General features: G+C 37.5%; 1 protein-coding gene across 1 annotated transcript in view; it reads left to right on the top strand.

Annotated features, from left to right (window-relative positions):
- Positions 1-1,553: 1,553 nt before the first annotated feature.
- Positions 1,554-18,267, top strand: part of IL1RAPL1 (interleukin 1 receptor accessory protein like 1) — a 651,888-nt gene continuing 635,174 nt past the window's right edge. Inside the window, exons 1-2 of the mRNA XM_060137369.1 lie at positions 1,554-1,632; positions 2,431-2,710. Of these exons, the coding sequence (XP_059993352.1) occupies positions 1,554-1,632; positions 2,431-2,710 (359 nt within the window). The remainder of the gene's footprint in view (positions 1,633-2,430; positions 2,711-18,267) is intronic.

Raw genomic sequence — 18,267 nt, 5'->3', positions numbered from 1 at the left:
TCAGTCAGTCAGTGTGTGTTGAGCTGGTTAGCGGGCACAGTTCTAGGCCCTGAGGTTAAAGAAGTGAATTAGAAGGACCAAGTTCCTGACCTCAAGGGGCTTATGTTATGTTGGGTAGACAGAAAGCAAGCAAAAATTGGGTACATGATGTAACGTCAGATAGCAGTGAGTCTTGTGAAAAAATATTAAAGAACAATCTGGGTCAAGTGACTAGGATAGGAAGGTGGTATTGCAGGCAGGGCAGTTAGAAAAGCATTCTTGGAGGAAGTGACGTATGGAAGAAGGGAGGGAGGAAGCCATGCAGTTGATTGGTGACACAAGTTCCATGTAGAGGGAACAATGAGTCCAAAGCCTGAATGGGTGTTTTTGTGAAAGGGGAATGAAAATTTGTAAACTCAGCACATAATTAAGTGCTCATCAGATGTTAGATAATATTTTAAGATAAGAAATTTGGATAATTCCATAATTATGTGTGTTGTTTGCTCTAATATACATCTTCCTTTTCATTTTGATCATTTTCCTTCTTTTGAATTCTACATGAATTTTCCTGTTCTCAGATCCTTCAAGTTGCCCTCTTTTTAATCTCTAGTGAGTTAAACCCTGCTTGCAGTACTCAGATGCTACTGCTGTTAGAGGTCCTCTTTTCTTGGTTTTTGCCCTTTTGCTCAGTATTTGTATACTGTGAGCTATGTCAGATTGATTTTGTTGCTAGGGGTTGAGCAAGTGCCCTCTCTAGGCAGGAGATCCACAACTTCTCCATGATAATAAAAATGGTGATGTACCTGCCCTGTGGTGACCTGTTGTGTGTGTGTGTGTGTGTGTGTGTGTGTGTGTGTGTGTGTGTGTGTGTGTGTGTGTGTGTGTGTGTGTGTGTGTGTGTGTGTGTAGGGGAGAGAGGTGATAAAAATGGTGCCAAGATGCCATTTGGAAGATGGTACTTCCAAGAAACTCAGAAAATACAATTAGTTCCCATCCCATCAGCTCCATTTCCCACCATGGTTTCTACTTTACACTTCCCCTAATGCTCCCAGAAATCAGCAAAGTAACCATCTACCTGTGTCTCTGGCTGTGAATCACTACTAGAGCATGACCCACTTTTGTTGTATTTCTTTTTGTCTTGTTTGGCTGTACAACACTTATTCCTCATTTTATCTGTGTGGATCCAATCAGAGAGAAAAAAATACACTAAGTTGAACAAGGAAAGCTTATATAAAGAGTTTTTCAATGTAATAGGTTATTGGAGTAATGAAGGATTGGCTAGTAAGAAGGAATGATGTACTAGTCTGCTCAGGCTGCCATAACAAAATACCAGAGACTGGGTGGCTTATACAACAGAAATTTACAGTTCTGGAGGCTGAGAAATTCAAGATCAAGGTGCTGGCTGATTTGGCTTCTGGTGAGGGCCCTCTTTCCTGCTTATAGATGGCCACCTTCTAGCTGTGTGCTCACGTGGCATCTTCTTTATAAGTAATCAGAAGGAGAAAGAGAAAGGTTGCAAGCTCTGGTGTCTCTTCTTATAAGAGCACTACTCTCTTCATAAGTGTTCTGCCCTCATGACCTCATATAAACCTAACTATCTCCCAAAGGCCCCTCCTCCAAATAGCATTACATTCAGGATTAAGCCTTCAGCATGTGAATTTTAGGAGGACACAAATGTTCAGTCTGTAACAAAAGAACTGTAAAGAATAGAGGAATGGCCGCCATTACCCCTAGCTGAGAGCACCCAAAGAAAAGCTCCCATCCTCCCATTCCCAGAGTGAGAGCCAGACCTTACTGGGAAAATTCATGGCTTACTGAATGGCAGAAGTCACTGAGGTGGCACACCGGTAGAACTGGTTGGAAGTCTGCCCTCTGCAATTGGACAGGGACTTGCCTTCTAAGGTATCTGGGAAAGCTGTTCATGAGAAGGTGTCTCACCTGAGGATCTGCTAAAAAATTACCAAGCTGCTACCGTGTACTGCAGGACCTTGCATACTGCAAGAGCCTTCCAAGCAAGCATGCTGGAACCAGGGAGCAAACCCTTTCCTTTGAAATCTCTCTTCAGAACACTTTACTAACAAAGTGCAAGTGCCAGCTAGCAAAGGAAAACTGTTTCACAGGTCCAGATCCATTTTCAAAGAACAGGCAAACATGTGGATTTAGAATGAGAAGGCCATAAGCTAATAACCATCACACTGATTTAAACTAAGAATAAATATCAGCAGAAGCAAACTAAGTGTTGAATATATTGTTTGTTAGTAGGATAAATTACTTTTCAGTGCCCTTCTGAGTTTTATCCATTGCTGCATAGTCTGTGCTTAGAGAAGAATCTTGTCCAATATAGATGCTCAATAAATATTGTTGAATGAATAAATGAATGAATGAACTAATTGATTCCATTTTCCTCTAATGTTTTTTCTTTCTCTCTTTCTCTGTCTTTTTAAACTACAGCTGATGGATGCACAGATTGGTCTGTCGATATCAAGAAATACCAAGTTTTGGTGGGAGAGCCTGTTCGAATCAAATGTGCACTCTTTTATGGTTATATCAGAGCCAATTACTCCCTAGCCCAGAGTGCTGGACTCAGTTTGATGTGGTACAAAAGCTCTGGCCCTGGAGACTTTGAAGAGCCAATAGCCTTTGATGGAAGTAGAATGAGCAAGGAAGAGGACTCCATTTGGTTCCGGCCAACATTACTGCAGGATAGTGGTCTTTACGCCTGTGTCATCAGGTATACTCTTGATTTTGTTACTGTTGAATCAATTATATCACATGTTGCTTTCTTATACCTAAATTTTGCTGCTATCCCTTTCACCTCAGGCTATGGTCTCAATATTTGTGTGTGTTGCTGCTTTCTAAAATTTAGAATCTAAATCATAAAACGATGGCATTGGAATTTATATTGAGACATTATCTCTGGCTTATGGAGAAAAGAGATACCATCTGGGTATCTACTTATGTTGCCAGAAATTACTAAAGACTATGAAATAAAATTTATAGAGGAGGTGAAATGTTGCAAATAAAATGTAAGCAAAGACTTGCAGAAAGGATGCATAGTTTATTGCTAAATGGGTTGTAACATTTTGTTATTGCCCTTCACAGACAGAGAGAGCACAGATACCTCTGGTTCGAACACATCTGCAAAGATGATTTAGGTAACGTGTTATGTGCACAGGAAGAGGAAAGCAGCCTTGCCATGTTAGGGAATGCGAAGGCTATGTTCCAGATCATTTTATTGACTAAAAATGCTGAGTCAATACAAAAATATTTTGGGTCCCTCAGGGCCAATGCAAAAGTTAATAACAAAGCCTGTGCCCTTAATCCACAAAGAAACCCATTACACATCTACATATCTTCGTCTGCTTTTGGAAGAGATATATGTACTTTGCTTAGTGATAACGCGTTAAGACAATATCCATGTCTCACATTAGCAGTTAAAAGTCTCAGTTTAAGCATTTAGCCCTTCATGGACTGTGAATGACTGTGGATGTCATTAGACTATAAGAACATTGGCAAAGCAGGGCATAGGCATATAGAGGGTGTGTTTAAATCTATTTCTTTGTGTCCCTATTTCGACTTATATATAAAGCCAAATCTAAAGCAGTTGATTCTCAATTTGGAGAAAGTCTCAGAATCACCTAGTGTCTTTTTCAAATCAAAATTCGACTTCCACTTCTGAAATTCTCATTAGCAGCTATTACTCCTCTATCGTAAGGTTTGTGTCTCCCGCTCATCATCAGCCTATAAGAATAACCTTTATGGAGGGTTATGGCTACAGGTGTGTTAGGATGTTAAAATAGGTCAAAGCCAGATGAAAGTTAAACATAACTTTATCTTTTTAACGCTGACAACATATAAATCAGAGTTCATTTTGGAAAATATAAATGAATGCAAATAAAGTTCTGCTTGGGAAAAATGTGGAATGAATTATAAAAGAACAAATGCACTATTCCTTTGCCAACTCTTGTTCTTTCCCTTAAAAAAGGGAATCCAACCCTTTTATGTTTAAACATAACTCTTAATAGAAGTAAAGTTTTTGTAGGTGCATTGATAAATAATCGCCATACTAATATAGTTAGAGTACTGTTTGCACTGGCTGTTCTTACTTGACAAATAGTTATCAGATTTAATTTCATATCTGCTGCATTTTCTTAAAAAAACATTATTTCTGATTGTTGATGCATGTGTAGGAGGTGATTCTTCAAGATAGGCAAATGTCCTCATTTATCTGAGATTCGAATTGAGCTGAATGTCCATAGTCTAACACTTAATTTCATTATTTATTTTTGATGGGAAAATAAGGTTGTGTTTATGTTAGTAATGTGAACTTCTGAAGCACTGAAGTTGCAATCCTTTGATGTGTTTAAATATACACAGTGATCCAATGCTCAGAAATTGCGTTAAAATGTCTGAATTTATAGTTGCAGTAATGAATGAAGGTAACAGAATTTCAAGAACAGTGACATTTGCCACATGTTCGTGTGTCTATATTTTAATGGAAGGTGAAACTAAAAGACAAACACCTTAAAGTTTTATATGTGTCAAGTGGTATTCTAGAGAAAGCGATAAACTGCAGGAAAAGATGCTTTTGTCACTGGAATTCGAGTGTTCCAATTGATTTGAAGCTAGTGTTGATCCGGCTTCCTGTTCCAACTTGGAAAGTGGTACTCAAAATCATTATAAACAGTAGTTTAAATAGCATGCCTTGGTGCTGATGACGTGAAGGGAGCCCAGGGCTGTTAGTTGAGTCACTGACATTTTGGCATGTTGTTAGCTATCAGACCACAAAACTGTCACCATTCGTTTTTAAATAATCCACTTATGAAGAGTTTTAGAAGTTTGAAAATGTTAGCTGCTGCTCAAAGGTTCTAGTCTTTCTGATAAGTGTTTTGGGTTATTAACTTATCAATGAAAAGTTTTAACAAGCGTTTTCATGTACAGTGTTTACACCTAAATATGTACAAGTCAATGGTGTAAATAACGGAAACGCCTAAGATTACTCTCAGTGTAATGAACAAGAGCTTTCCTACTCCCATCTATAAGTAGCTATTTTGGATAGAATAATACCACGTAATTCTTGGTTCCATGGTACCTGGCTTTTTACTCAGTTTTCTCCTTCTTGAATGTTTTATTTTTACATGAAAAAGTGAATGAAGGAGAGCTGTGTAACTACTTTCTTTTCCTTTATTGCCAGTTAAAAGAATAAGTTTACTTTTAAAAAAATGAAATTTTCCTTTCCTCTTGACTCCCGATTTTTTAATCCTCCTCTTCCGAGTTATGCCCTATTAGCAGTTTCATATGCATAGCGAGCTGGTGCTTGTGTAAGTAATTTAATGTCCTCTAAATTGTAACATACCAAGTTGTTTGGCACACTACTTTTTGGCTAAAAGTTTATTTTGTAGATTCATATTCATGTGCAAGAAATAATATAGGGAGATCCCATGAATCCTTTAGACAGTTTCTCTCACTGGTAACATTTTATAAAACTATAGTACAAAATCATAATCAGCATATTGACAATGATACATTCAAGATACAGAACAATGCCATCACCTCAAGGATCCCTTCTGTTGTCCATATCCACTTCCCCACCCCAATCCCAAACCCCCAGCAACCACTAATCTGTTCTCCATGTCTATTTTTTGCAATTCAGGAATGTTGGAGGGACTACCCTGGGGGTCCAGCAGTTAAGACTGCGCTTCCACTGCAGGGGGTATGGGTTTGATCCCTGGTTAGGGAAGTTTCACATGCTGTGCGGTACGGCCAAAAAAAAGAAAAAAAAAATACTGGAATTGGGTTTTTCATTCTTGTTTATTGTTAAGTAGTGTTACATGGTATGGACGTTGGCACAGTGTTCATTCCCTCATTGAAGGACATCTGGATTGCTTCCATTTTGTGCTATTGAAAATAGATATTCTGTGAACATTCATGTACATTTTTAGTGAACATAAGTTTTCATTTCTCTGGGATAAATGCCCTAGAGTGAATTTGACTTGTATGACAGTTGCATGTTTAATCATATAAGAAACTGCCCTCCTATCTTCCAAAGTATCTGTACCATTTTACATTCCCACCAGCAATATGTGATGACCCAGTTTCTCCACATGCTTGCAGCATTTAGTATTGTCACTATTTTCCATTGTACCCATCAGTGTATCATGATATCTCATGGTTTTAATTTGCATTTCCCTAATGGCTAATGATGGATTTTCGTGTGCTGACTGGCCATCTTTATACTTGTCAGTGAAATGTCTGTTTATGTCTTTTGCCCATTTTGTAACTGGATTATTTGTGTTCTTACTGTTGAGTTTTGAGGATTCTTTGTACATTCTAGGCACTAATCCTTTCTTGGATATGTGGTTTGCAAATATTTTCTGCCTATCTGTAGTTTGTCTTTTCATCCTCTTAACAGGCTTTTTTGAAGAGCAAAAGTTTTTAATTTTGATGAGGTTCGATTCATTATTTTTTTTCAATTTACAGATTGTGTTTTTGGTACAAAAATATAAGAACTCTTTGCCTAGTCCTAGATCCTGAAAATTTTCTATTGTTTTTAAAATTATTGGTTTTTTGCCAAAAGTTTTATTGCTTTACATTTTATATTTGTCTCTGATCCACTTTGAATTAATATTTATATAAGGTATAAGGTTTATTTTGGTCAAGGTTTAGCTTCTTCGATAGATGTTCAGTTGCTCCAGCACCACTTGTTTAAAAAGTTTAGCTTCCTCCATAGAATTGCTTTTGCATGTTTATTCAAGATCTGTTGGGCATGTTTGCTTGGGTTTACTTCTGGATTCAGTATTCTATACCTTTGATCTATGTGTCTATCCCTTGGCCAGTACCACTCTGTCATGGTTAGTGTAGCTATAGCTGTATAGTAGGACTAAATATCAAGTACAGTGAGTCCTCCCACTTTATCCTTCTTTTTCAAGATCCTTTTAGCTGTTGTAGGGCCTGTTCCTCTCCATATAAATTTTAGCATAAGCTTATCTATGTCTACAAGGAACTATACTGGAATATTGGTAAGCATTGCATTAAATCTGTATAGCTCAAGTTGAGGAAAATTACTGTCTCTACTATGTTGAAACTCCTAATCTATGAATGCAGTAGGCCTCTCCATTTACTTAGGATTTCTTTTTTTGATTTCTTCAGCATTTTGTATTTTTCAGCATACAATCCTGTACACATTTTATGGAATTTATACAGAATTATTTCATTTTCTTTGGTGTGTTTATAAATCATAGTGCCTTTTGAATTTCATTTTCAACATGTACATTGTTAGCATTGTTAGAAGTATGCTTGATTTTTGTGTGTTAAGTTCTTTCTAAAAGCATACTTTTTCAAATTACATATATAGAATGTATTTTATCTAGTATCTAGTTCCTTTGTTCAAGTCTTGATTTTCTCTTTAGAGACTAAAAAGTTCTTCTTTCTCATTGAAAGTACATATTAAGCATCTATCAAAAGGTACTCAGTTAAATCCATTTACTGAGTCATCCATTTCAGAAATAACTACTGATCGCTAGGTAATATGCTAATGCTAGAATTACAAAGACTTTTAAAAAACATTTTTTTTTACCTTCAGATCATTTGCATCAGAGAAAATAAGTGTGCAATAAATTGTTATAGATACTGTGGCCACAGTTTAAAACAGAATGGGGTACTGCCAAGATGGACTAGCTGCCTTCCTCCCAGTCCTCCCCTAACAACTGAAAAGGCTGGATAGAACACAGCCAACAAGCAAAGCAAGTGTTGTGAAAGGTGGAAAGAAGGATTGTCTAGGAACCTCCGGACTTGAGGAATGAGATGACCACACTGCTCCACTTGTCCCACCAGATGATGTTGGCAGGGAGCTAATCTTCCATCCCCTGCCTGGTGGAAGCAGGCAGCAATAATATGATCCCCACGCTATGGTAGAGTCAGCACACATGAGTGGGGTCCTGATCTTCCATCTTTCACCCAGAGGAAGTAGGCAGGAATTATATTCTTTTGCAAGAGAAGTGTCAGTGGAATCTAGTGATGACCTGAGTCTCCACCCCCAGCTGGCAGCAATGGGAATCTGCGAGGCACTGTGAGGCAGGGCTAGTCACTGCTAGTCTTCACCTCACTTCTCTGGTATCAGTGAGGAGCAAAGCTTCTACCATCAAAAAGGCAGGATGAGGTGGTGCGAGGTAGGGCTAGTTGGCATCCAATTTTCGACCTTCCCTCCTCTGGTGTCAGTGGAGCCCAGTAGGAAGTGAGCTGGAGGCAACAAGGCAGGAAAGATGTCAGCATGGCTGAGGAGGAAGCTGAACATACATATCCACTTGGCCCACATTTTACATTTCAACAGGAAGGTTGCCTTTATTTAAAAAAAGAAAAACATGATGAAATAGGATCCACATCCCCATAATAACTAAAATGTTCAGGATAGAGTTTAAAAAAAAAATACTCACTGACCTGACCGTGAGTCAGGAAAATTACAACATTAATGAGAAAAGATACCAACAATGAGATGAATCTGACAAGGATTTTAAAACACTGATCATAAAAATACTTCAGCAAGTAACTACAAAATCTCTGAAAACCGATGAAAAAAATGGAAAATCTCAAATAAAAATAGGTTATAAAAAGAAACAGATGGAAATTAAGCAACTGAAAAATACAATAACCAAAATAAAAGCTGATTGGAAGCGTTTAAGAGTAGAGTGGAGATGATGAAAGACTGTTTGACTTCATTGCTACTCTATTAAAATTTTACATGAAAGGGCCAAAGAAATTCGAATTGCCAGATCCCTTGGGTCTCTCTTGGTTTTAACACTGACCTTTATCATGTCTACTATTAGCTCTCTGAGATATATATAACTTAGTAAGTTTCCTTGGGACACCTTTTCTTTGAATTTTCCTTAAATGCTAGTGTTTACCAGAATTTTGTTTTCAACTCTCTCCCTTTATTCTTCTACATCGGTTGCTCTCAACTTTGGCTGCATATTTGAATTAACTGGGGAGGTTTTAAAAACTATTGATGCCCGTGTACCACCTCAGACCTGTTAAATCCAGATATCAGATGATTCTGTTGTGCAGTCAGCTTGTGAGCCACTGCTCCCCTATCCTTATTTATTCCAGTAGCTTCACTTAATAAATACTTATTAATGACTCAGAAACGAAATCTGACTTCAACATGTACCAAAATTTATTTTGATACTTACCTCAACAAAGCTATATCCTCCTCAGATGTTTCCTTTCTTTTTCTGATAAATAGAATCACTATCACTCCAGTAACACTAGCTAGAAAATTATCACTTATCATTGTTTCCTTAACGTTCTTTAGCTTGCCTTAATTGCTACTAAGACCTTTCCAATGTACCCTTAGAAATGTCTTTTGAATTCATTCTTTGTTGTTCATACTAATTTCTACTCTCCAAGTGACTGCAGTGTCCTCTCAAGTGGTTTCTCTGCCTCCAGATTTTTCCTATTTTAGTTACTGTTCCACACTGTTGTGCAATTATATGTCCACAACAGAGATATTATTTCATTTCTCTACCTAAAAGTCTTTAATGGGCCCTGTCACCCAGTATGAAGTCTGAAGACTTTGCTTGGTGTACACGTCCCTTTACAACCCAGCTTCAACCTTTCATTCTAGACTCATCTCGGGTGTTTGTCTCCGTAGGCACTTTGTGCTGTGTTCTCACCATCCTGCCTGCTGTTTGCAGATTACAGTATGAATTTTCCTTACTCTTTTACTCTTTGTTCCTTCATCTGAAATTCCATTTTTCACTGCCTATCTGAAGAATATAGAGCTATTTCTTGAAGAAGATCCAGTATATGTTTATCATCTTTCTACTTTTATTAAACTGCTCCAAAGACAGTTGTTTCAGTTATCTATTATGGGGGGGAAACACCTCCAAACTAAGTGGCTTAAAACAACAACCATTTTATTTACACATGATTCTGCAATGTGGCCTGGACTCAGCTTGGTTGTTCTTCTGCTGATTTCGCCCATAGTCACTTGAGGCTGGAATCAACTAGGATACAGGATTGGCTGAGCCTCTTTCTCTCCATGAATTCTCAGGGTCTCCTTTTCTCCACGTGGTCTTTCCAACTGTCTCTCCAGCAGGATGGCCAGACATTTTATATGGCAACTCAGAATGTATGAAGACTTATCAAGCATCTATTTGCATCATGCTTACTAATAGCCCATTAGCTGAGTCTAGAGCTAATATGGGAGGAGATTTCACAAGAGCTTGAATTCCACAAGTTGTGTTTTTTTGGTGGGATCACCAAAATAACAGTACAACAGAGTCTGCCCTTTGGCCCCTAGTAATCCCTGCCCTTACACATGCAAAGTACACTCACCTCATTCCTAAGACCCCCAAAGTCTTACTGTGATATCAAGATAGGGCTACAAGTCCAGGACCTCATTACCTATGTGTGAATGAGGTTCTTCATGCTTAGTTCCTTGAGTACAACTGCTCAGGACTGGCTCCTCTTGATCCAAAGGTCTGTGAGCTAGAAAGACTTGTTATCTAACCCTTACACACCCAACATTCTCTGGTCAGACAGGAATAAAATAACTAAGCTAAATAATCCTATCCAAAATGTGTGAGAGATACAGAGCAGTCACTGAACCATAGCAATTCTAAAACCCAGCTGGGCACACGTCAGCAGATTTTTGATTAGGGCCCAGTTCTGCTTACTGGGAGTGGTTCTCTGTGGCTTTTGGGTCCATCCTCTTCTTTTCCATGGCAAGTTAAGGGCCCAGAGGCCTCTTTTTAATTGGAACTTCATCAACAAACTCGGACGATTTCTTAAAATGCTTGTGAGCCTTTTATGTATTAAATTGTAATCTATTCCATTAAGCAGAGGCCACACACACAAGTATATTTAAGACTGCTGTCTCTCTACTTTCGAGTCAGGGTTCTGGAAGACAGTGCACCAGATTCTTAGACACCCCTTTGCTTAGCTAGTCTTAGTGTATGCCTCATATACCTTCATAGCTAAGTATCTCAGGGTTTTCCTCCAAGACCTTTTAAGCAACCTTCTCTGGATGATAGAGTATGCGTTGCATCCCAGACGTATTATCACTGATGTGATTTCCCCTCAGAGTCAGTGTGAGATAGTGTTGTTAGTGATCATGCACCCACAAAATAGTTACTGAATAAAATAGTGATTGGGGTTAATGTTCTTAGAATGCCTTGTGGAAAACATTGGCATAGCCAAAATTATACCATTTTCTGATTCCTATCATTTTCCATGAAAAAAAAATTCCATTTCTTATGACAGCTCTTATCTGAAATTAACACCAGTTATGAACTGCTTATCCTCCATCATGACCTTTGGTACTCCAAAACACTGTTCTATTCTCTGCCTGTAATATACCCTCACTGTCACCAGGTGGAAGTAAACAGTAATAATATGTTAGGCCTAAAAGACCAACAGGTAACAGCTGTAGGTGTAGTAGAGATAAGTTTTCATTCATTTTAATTTGTATAATAGATGATAATTTTAATATTTATTATTGTTTTATGTGGTTATTGCTTAAAAATCAAGTCATTCTTAGGTCAAAGGATAAATAATCTCAGCATCATTTTAGAAAATCTTAAACATTTATGCCCCAAGGAGTCTCCCTTTGTTCAGGACAATCAAAGCCCATATAAATGTTTTATATCTTACCCAGAAATCTTAATGATCATATGCATATGTGTTTCAAGGACCTAATGTAGTTTCACAGTCTTGGTCTCTTAATTGTTAAACTACCTCTCTTAATTGAAACCACAGTATACCCTTGAGAATATCAGCTGTAATTTATAGGCTATAAAAAATGCAATTAAGCCTACATAAGGTAGTCCTTTAAAAAAATCCATTGAAATACATTTGAAAGTCTTTAAGGTTTCAAGTCTGGATGCAGTGTCTTATACGGGTGATAAATTGAAAATATAGAACTGCATATCAGTTACTCTTTCTATAATCTTTTGGTGGGAACATGTGTCTCTTGCCATAATAGTCCTCAAAGAGAATTTACAGTTTCATAATTCTGATAATTCTTGGAGATCATGCTGAGGTGGTAAATCAACCTAGGACAGATACTAAAGTTTACCCTTCTTTCCATATCTGAGACTTGAAGGTGTTTTCTAAAGGATTGAACTATTTTTGAACAGGGCAATAATTAGCCAGATTGTTGTCTTTCTGAGTGCTTTCTTTTCAGAAACAACAAACCCAATTGTTGGAAGTAAAAGCCTAGAGCTGTGTGAATTGGCTATTCAATTTACTGATTTTTAAAATCATCCTGAAAATACATGTCTGCAACATAACAGCCATTTTTTTCCTAAATACTAAGAAGATGAAATAAATTCTGCTCAAGTGATGATGGGATAGTTTCTTAGATCACTGGATTGAGAAAAGCTTTGTCTTATCTTTCCAAGTCTTATAAGAAAGAAAGCTTTGAAAATTCTTTGAAATCAATGGTGGCAGGTTCAGGGAAGACAGAGGCTAATAAATTTTCTCCAAAAAGTATCAAACTAATATGGAATAGGTTGGCTGCTGAAATATACATTTGTAAAATAATTAGGCATGTAAAGGTAAATGCTGAGTTCTTACGTATCCTTTTTTTCTTTCTATTTTAGGTAAAATGAATTACTATGAGCCCTTTTCAGTCATGGCTATAACATGTACATTTATCATATTTCACAAACATTACTGAATATCTATGATATGATATAAATGGTAATTACCTCGAGGAAATTTTAAAATTGCAAACAATATATGTGCCAGGCATAGAGGCCATTGACAATCCAGCAAGACTATTGGTGGTCATACTTTTGTACTCTATTATTTTTTTAATTCTTTTTAATATCTTTATTGGAGTATACTTGCTTTACAATGTTGTGTTAGTTTCTGCTGTACAACAAAGTGAATCAGTTACACATATATCCCCATATCTCTTCCCTCTTGCATCTCCCTCCCTCCCACCCTCCCTATCCCCCCCCTCTAGGTGGTCACAAAGCACCGAGCTGATCTCCCTGTGCTATGTGGCTGCTTCCCACTAGCTATCTGTTTTATGTTTGGTAGTGTATATATGTCAGTGCTACTCTCTCACTTTTTCCCAGCTTCCCCTTCCCCTAACTGCTAATGTTGGTGCAGTAAGCAAAGATAAAGTGAATAGGCCTAATAAAGTAATAGCAGCTGATCAACAAAGTTTAGGATAAGTGAAAAAGTTGAGTATGAAGCTCCGGTTATCCAGGGTTCTTTCTAAGTCTAATTTTGTATGTGGTTCCCAAGAAAAAAATAAGAAGAATAACCTAATGCCTGTAGGGAAGACAATAAAGAGACTTTTCTTAGAAGGGCTCACGAAGAGCCTGTGATTTGAGCAAGACTTTGAAAAATAAACACATGGCTAGGGAAAGTGTGATGGAGAAAATTTTCCCTGTCAGAAGGGTTTCATGAAGACTAGTATAAGAAAAATTTTAAAATGATCTAGAACAAGGGTTGGCAAACTTTTTCTGTAAAGGGCCAGATGGTGAAAGTTTTAGAGTTTGCAGACAATATAGTCTCTATTGTAAATACTCAACTCTGCTGTTGTAGCAGGACAGAGGCACAGATGATACATAAAGGAATGAGTGCGGCTGTGCTCCAGTAAAACTTTATTTGCAAAAATAGGTGGTGGATGGATTTGGCCTGCAGGCTAAAGTTTGCTGACCTCTGATCTAGAAAATGCCTTGCAAACTGCAAATAGGTAAGCCAAAAGTAGAAACTGCTATTGTTATTAACAAAGAAAAAAACCACAGTCTATTCATAAAAGAGTGACTAGATCAGTTTTGATGGAAAATGGGGTTTTGTAGGTGATGGTGAGAGGGATGGCTGTAAAGAAGGGTAAAACAAGACTTAAATGGCAGCTAAGTATAAAGCAAAGAATGGAAAGCTGAAAGCAGTTTTTCTGGAATTATCTTCCAGCAAGTATATGAATGTTTACAGAAATTGGAACGTGGAAAGCAGACAAGGGGTTTTTACAATAATTAGGGTGTGAAGTGATGGGGGCTACGGTTAGAGGTTTAATGGTAGGTATAGCAAGGAAAAAAGATTCAAGATCACTTTGGGAAGTTAAAAATACATCAGAGATGGTGCTTGATTGGATGTTGAGAGCCTGATTGGATGTTGCTATGGGAAACAAATAAAAGGAAAAAATAGCAAGAGGCAAATCTTATACTTTTCCAGTATAAACCTAAACTTTTTCACCACAAAATCTGAGGGTCTTGAGAAATAAAGTTGCCTTGACTTTAAGCCGTCACTCTAGGAAAGCCTTAAATAGAGTTCCCACCATTGCTCCCTGACACAGCACTTGAATAAATAAAAGATGTCTGGGGTCCTTTCTAGGTTCTATGTTAGTCTACTTGTTAGTCTTTTTTCTTTTTTTTAAATTAACTAAAGTCCATACTTTGCTCAAATTTCTTTTCCTTTAAGGAGCTAATGCTCCTTAATGGCAGAGATTTAACATCTTGTTCATCTTTGCATCTCCGATTATGCATATATGACCACTGAGATCTGAGCAAAGAAAAATGTTTTGATCAGTTGTCAGGTTTGGGGACAGGTTATTTGTATATAACAAAAATCTTAGAAGTAGCAGTAGCTTAAACAAGAGAAGCTTTCTGCTCAAAGAAAATTCCAGATGTAGGTATTTCAGAGCTTATATGATGTCTGCCTAATTGTGAATTGTCTAGGCCTCAGGTTTCTTTTCTGTCTCCACTCTGTTCTCCCTGGGGGTATGGTCCTCATCCTTATTTTCCAAGATGAAGTTCTGTCCACCATATCCATGTTAGTATAAACAGCAATATGTAATGAAAGGAACAAAGAACATGGTCCTTTCCACTTTTAAGAACAAGACCCGGGGCTTCCCTGGTGGCGCAGTGGTTGAGAGTCCGCCTGCCCATGCAGGGGACGCGGGTTCGTGCCCCGGTCTGGGAAGATCCCACATGCCGTGGAGCGGCTGGGCCCGTGAGCCATGGCCGCTGAGCCTGCGCATCCGGAGCCTGTGCTCCGCAGCGGGAGAGGCCACAGCAGTGAGAGGCCCATGTACCACAAAAAAAAAAAAAAAAAAAAAAAAAAAGGACAAGACCCAAAGGTTATTTATGTCACTTCTCCTTACATCTCATTGGCTAGAACTTGTTCACATAATTACATGAAAATGTAGTGGTGGCTGGGATATGTGGTTTTTATTATTAGTACCCATGTGCCTCATAACAACATAGAGGTCTATTACTGAGGATCTTAAATTCGTTTCTCTAGAAGAAAAGCCCAAGACAGGGATTCTTGTGCAAGTGACCTACTGAGGAGTGCACTCAAGAGAAAAAGCTAGGAAAAGGTGAGTTTTCAAAAGTCTAGACTCATCCTGACCCCCAGGGAGCTGTGGAACATAAATTGCACCGCAGAATTTATCCTTCCTTGAAGCAAGGGGGCAGGGCCTGAACTTCACAGTCATCTCTATCCAGGTGGCTCTTGTCATGCTAAGATGAGTCTCTGGAAAAGGGTACAGGTGTGAGCTTTGTCCAGTCAACACCCACAGCAGTTGAGGTATGGGTACAACAGCGGGTTAAGAAATTCTGAGTGGGATACCAAAAGTATCTGCTACACTGAGCAAGAAGAGGAAGCAGATATTGAGGGGAAATTAGTAGCCAATTTTGGCACAGCCAAGAAGCATCCCTCCACATATACTGAAATGACTCAGTAGATCATTTTTGCTATGCATGCGGTAAACACTCTGTCAGTACTTGTTGAATGAATAATGCATATTCTTGAACGAACTTCTATTTTTTTTATTTCCACAGCCTTCCTTCTTTAAAATTCCTGAAAGAATTAAAAAATATTAATATTCTCAATACTACCATACCTGTCCCCAACATACACATATGCATATGCATCCTGCCCGCAATAGCCTCTCTCTCTGCCCAGATTCACTCACAACCAATTATAGAATTACCTTATCAACATTCCTGAAGAAGTATTGACTGGACAAATTCCTGCTCTTTCAAGTATCTCTAGTTCTGGTTCCCAGAAAATTTCTCATTGTCCAGGAAATAAATGGACAACCAGCTTACTCTGATTAGGTTACATAGAAACTCCATATATTTATCTTCTCTAAAGCTTAGGTGAAGAATCAGTAAGACTTTTCTCATCAGTCTCTGTGGCCTGGATTTATGCAGGTTTTATGGTGGCATTTCTGGCTTTCAGGAGGGTTTCCATTTAGTAACAGCTTCATGATATAGAATCTGAGGTTATAAAACAAAAACTTAAAAGGTAATTGAACAAGCGCTTAAATGATTTCATTATATCTCTCAGTTACAGATCCCCATTTTCTCCCATGAATGTCATAAAAGAGAGTCCTATAAAAGGGTCAGGGTTGTGGAGTGAATGAGTAACATCTGAAGTATGTTCCAGTGGTTTCTGGAAAATGTCTTACATTGCCCAAAAAGCAAAAAAGAGAAAAAGAAAAAGAAATGAAAACACTACTTTAAAGCAATATCACATCATTAGTTATACTTCATATTATAGAAAAGTAGCTTAAGTAAGATAGTTTATTCTCCCATGGAAAGTAAAAGATAGGCATTCCTGAACTTGTATGATAGTTTCAGGGTTTGTCAAGGCCCAGACTGCAGTGCTTAGCATGTGACTTCCATTCACAAGGTTACTCCATGGTCCTAGTGCAGCAGAAGAACTGAATTTTAAATGTTATTTAATTTGAAATAGCCACGTGTGGCTCTTAGCCTTTGTTTTGAAATGGTAACATCAAACGATTATTGGCTCTTTCCTATAATATGTTTATATTATACATTTACATTTTGCCTAGAGTCCTGTAATGTAGATGTGGAAAGGATATTAGAACAAAGCTAATATTTAGAAATATTGAAAATCAAGCTGGATCCTCCGACTTCATAGTCACTGATGATTATAAAAATTCATTTTTTAAAAAAAATTATAATTAGGTGATGGATGTATTAATTATCTTGATGTTGGTAATCATTCCACAGTACATATGTATATCAAATCACCACATTGTACACTTTAAATGTGTACATTTGTCACTTACTCCTCAATAAAGGTTTTTTTAAAAAAAATTTTATAAGTTACTTATTTTCCTGATATTCCAGGGAGACTTTCCTTTATTTGCTTCAAGTAAGTAAGTTTATACACAGTTATCATTTCAATTAACTTTGATGGAGTTGTATTTGAAGAATGATTACAATAATCTGGCAACAAATTTTCACTTGATCTATCCTAATATTGAGGGTTAGGCTGTCTTTCTGGTCTTGACACTGTAAACCAATCCACTAATGGCAAACCAACCATTATTTTACATTAAAACAGGAATATTATTTCTGTTACTGAAGAAGCTTTGGAATTGGTGGCACGTAGTTGACATGATTGAAATGTCTAGGAATTTTTGATACTGTATTCATTCTCAATTGAACGAATTTTCTAGTAGATTATTAATCATCTACTCTACACCAGCTACTGGACTAGCCATTGGGAGCAGAGCAGTGACTTAAGCCAGATGAGATTCTTCCTGGACTAGGCTGGCAGTCTGTTTTGGAAGAGTCTTTTATACGGTAATTACTTGTGCCCTGGCTTTTAAGAAGGAAAAGATTAGGGTGCCTTAAGATCAGCTAACAGGCCAACCTAGCCCACTTGGTGTATAGGCTCACTCTCAATCAAAGTCTGCACTCTTCTAACTGAAATCCAAATATTTCTGGGGTTGCACAAAGAATTCCCAAGGGGTGTGCCACAAAGGTAGTTTGAAGGAAATTCATCTCCCGAACCTCAACTTCCATATGTACTCTTGTGTAAAATTGCCTGATAGCTCACAGTAGCACTTCTTTTACTTTACAGAAGTGAAATTGCATTATGATGTATTGTATGCAAAACGGACTTAGGTGTCAAACAAAAGAATAGTCTGAAATATTAGTTTGAAAAATCAAGGCTGCTTAAACTCAGAGATCTTCTCTGTGTTACAGTATTTCTGATAAGTTTGAAGCTTAATCCAAGTTGGTATACTCTCAATTCAGAACAGCCAAAACAACATACAGTAGTGATACTAAATTAAATGTAATTGGAATGTTTTATAGAACTATCATATTTTCAAGATACATTTGATAAAACCCAGGGTAAATTTTATTTGTTGTTTTTCATATATTTGGTATACATGATCGCCCCCCCAAATAGTTTTCTTAAAAAAAGAAAATTCTGTTTCATCAAATCATGCCATGATGTATTTTTTCCAGTTCTCCTATTTGATATTTATAATTTTTAATATTCTTCCCTCCT

The sequence above is a fragment of the Lagenorhynchus albirostris genome, chromosome X (genome assembly GCF_949774975.1).
Source record: "Lagenorhynchus albirostris chromosome X, mLagAlb1.1, whole genome shotgun sequence".
In the NCBI taxonomy this organism is placed as follows: domain Eukaryota; kingdom Metazoa; phylum Chordata; class Mammalia; order Artiodactyla; family Delphinidae; genus Lagenorhynchus; species Lagenorhynchus albirostris.
This window is presented reverse-complemented; position numbering and strand designations above follow the sequence as displayed.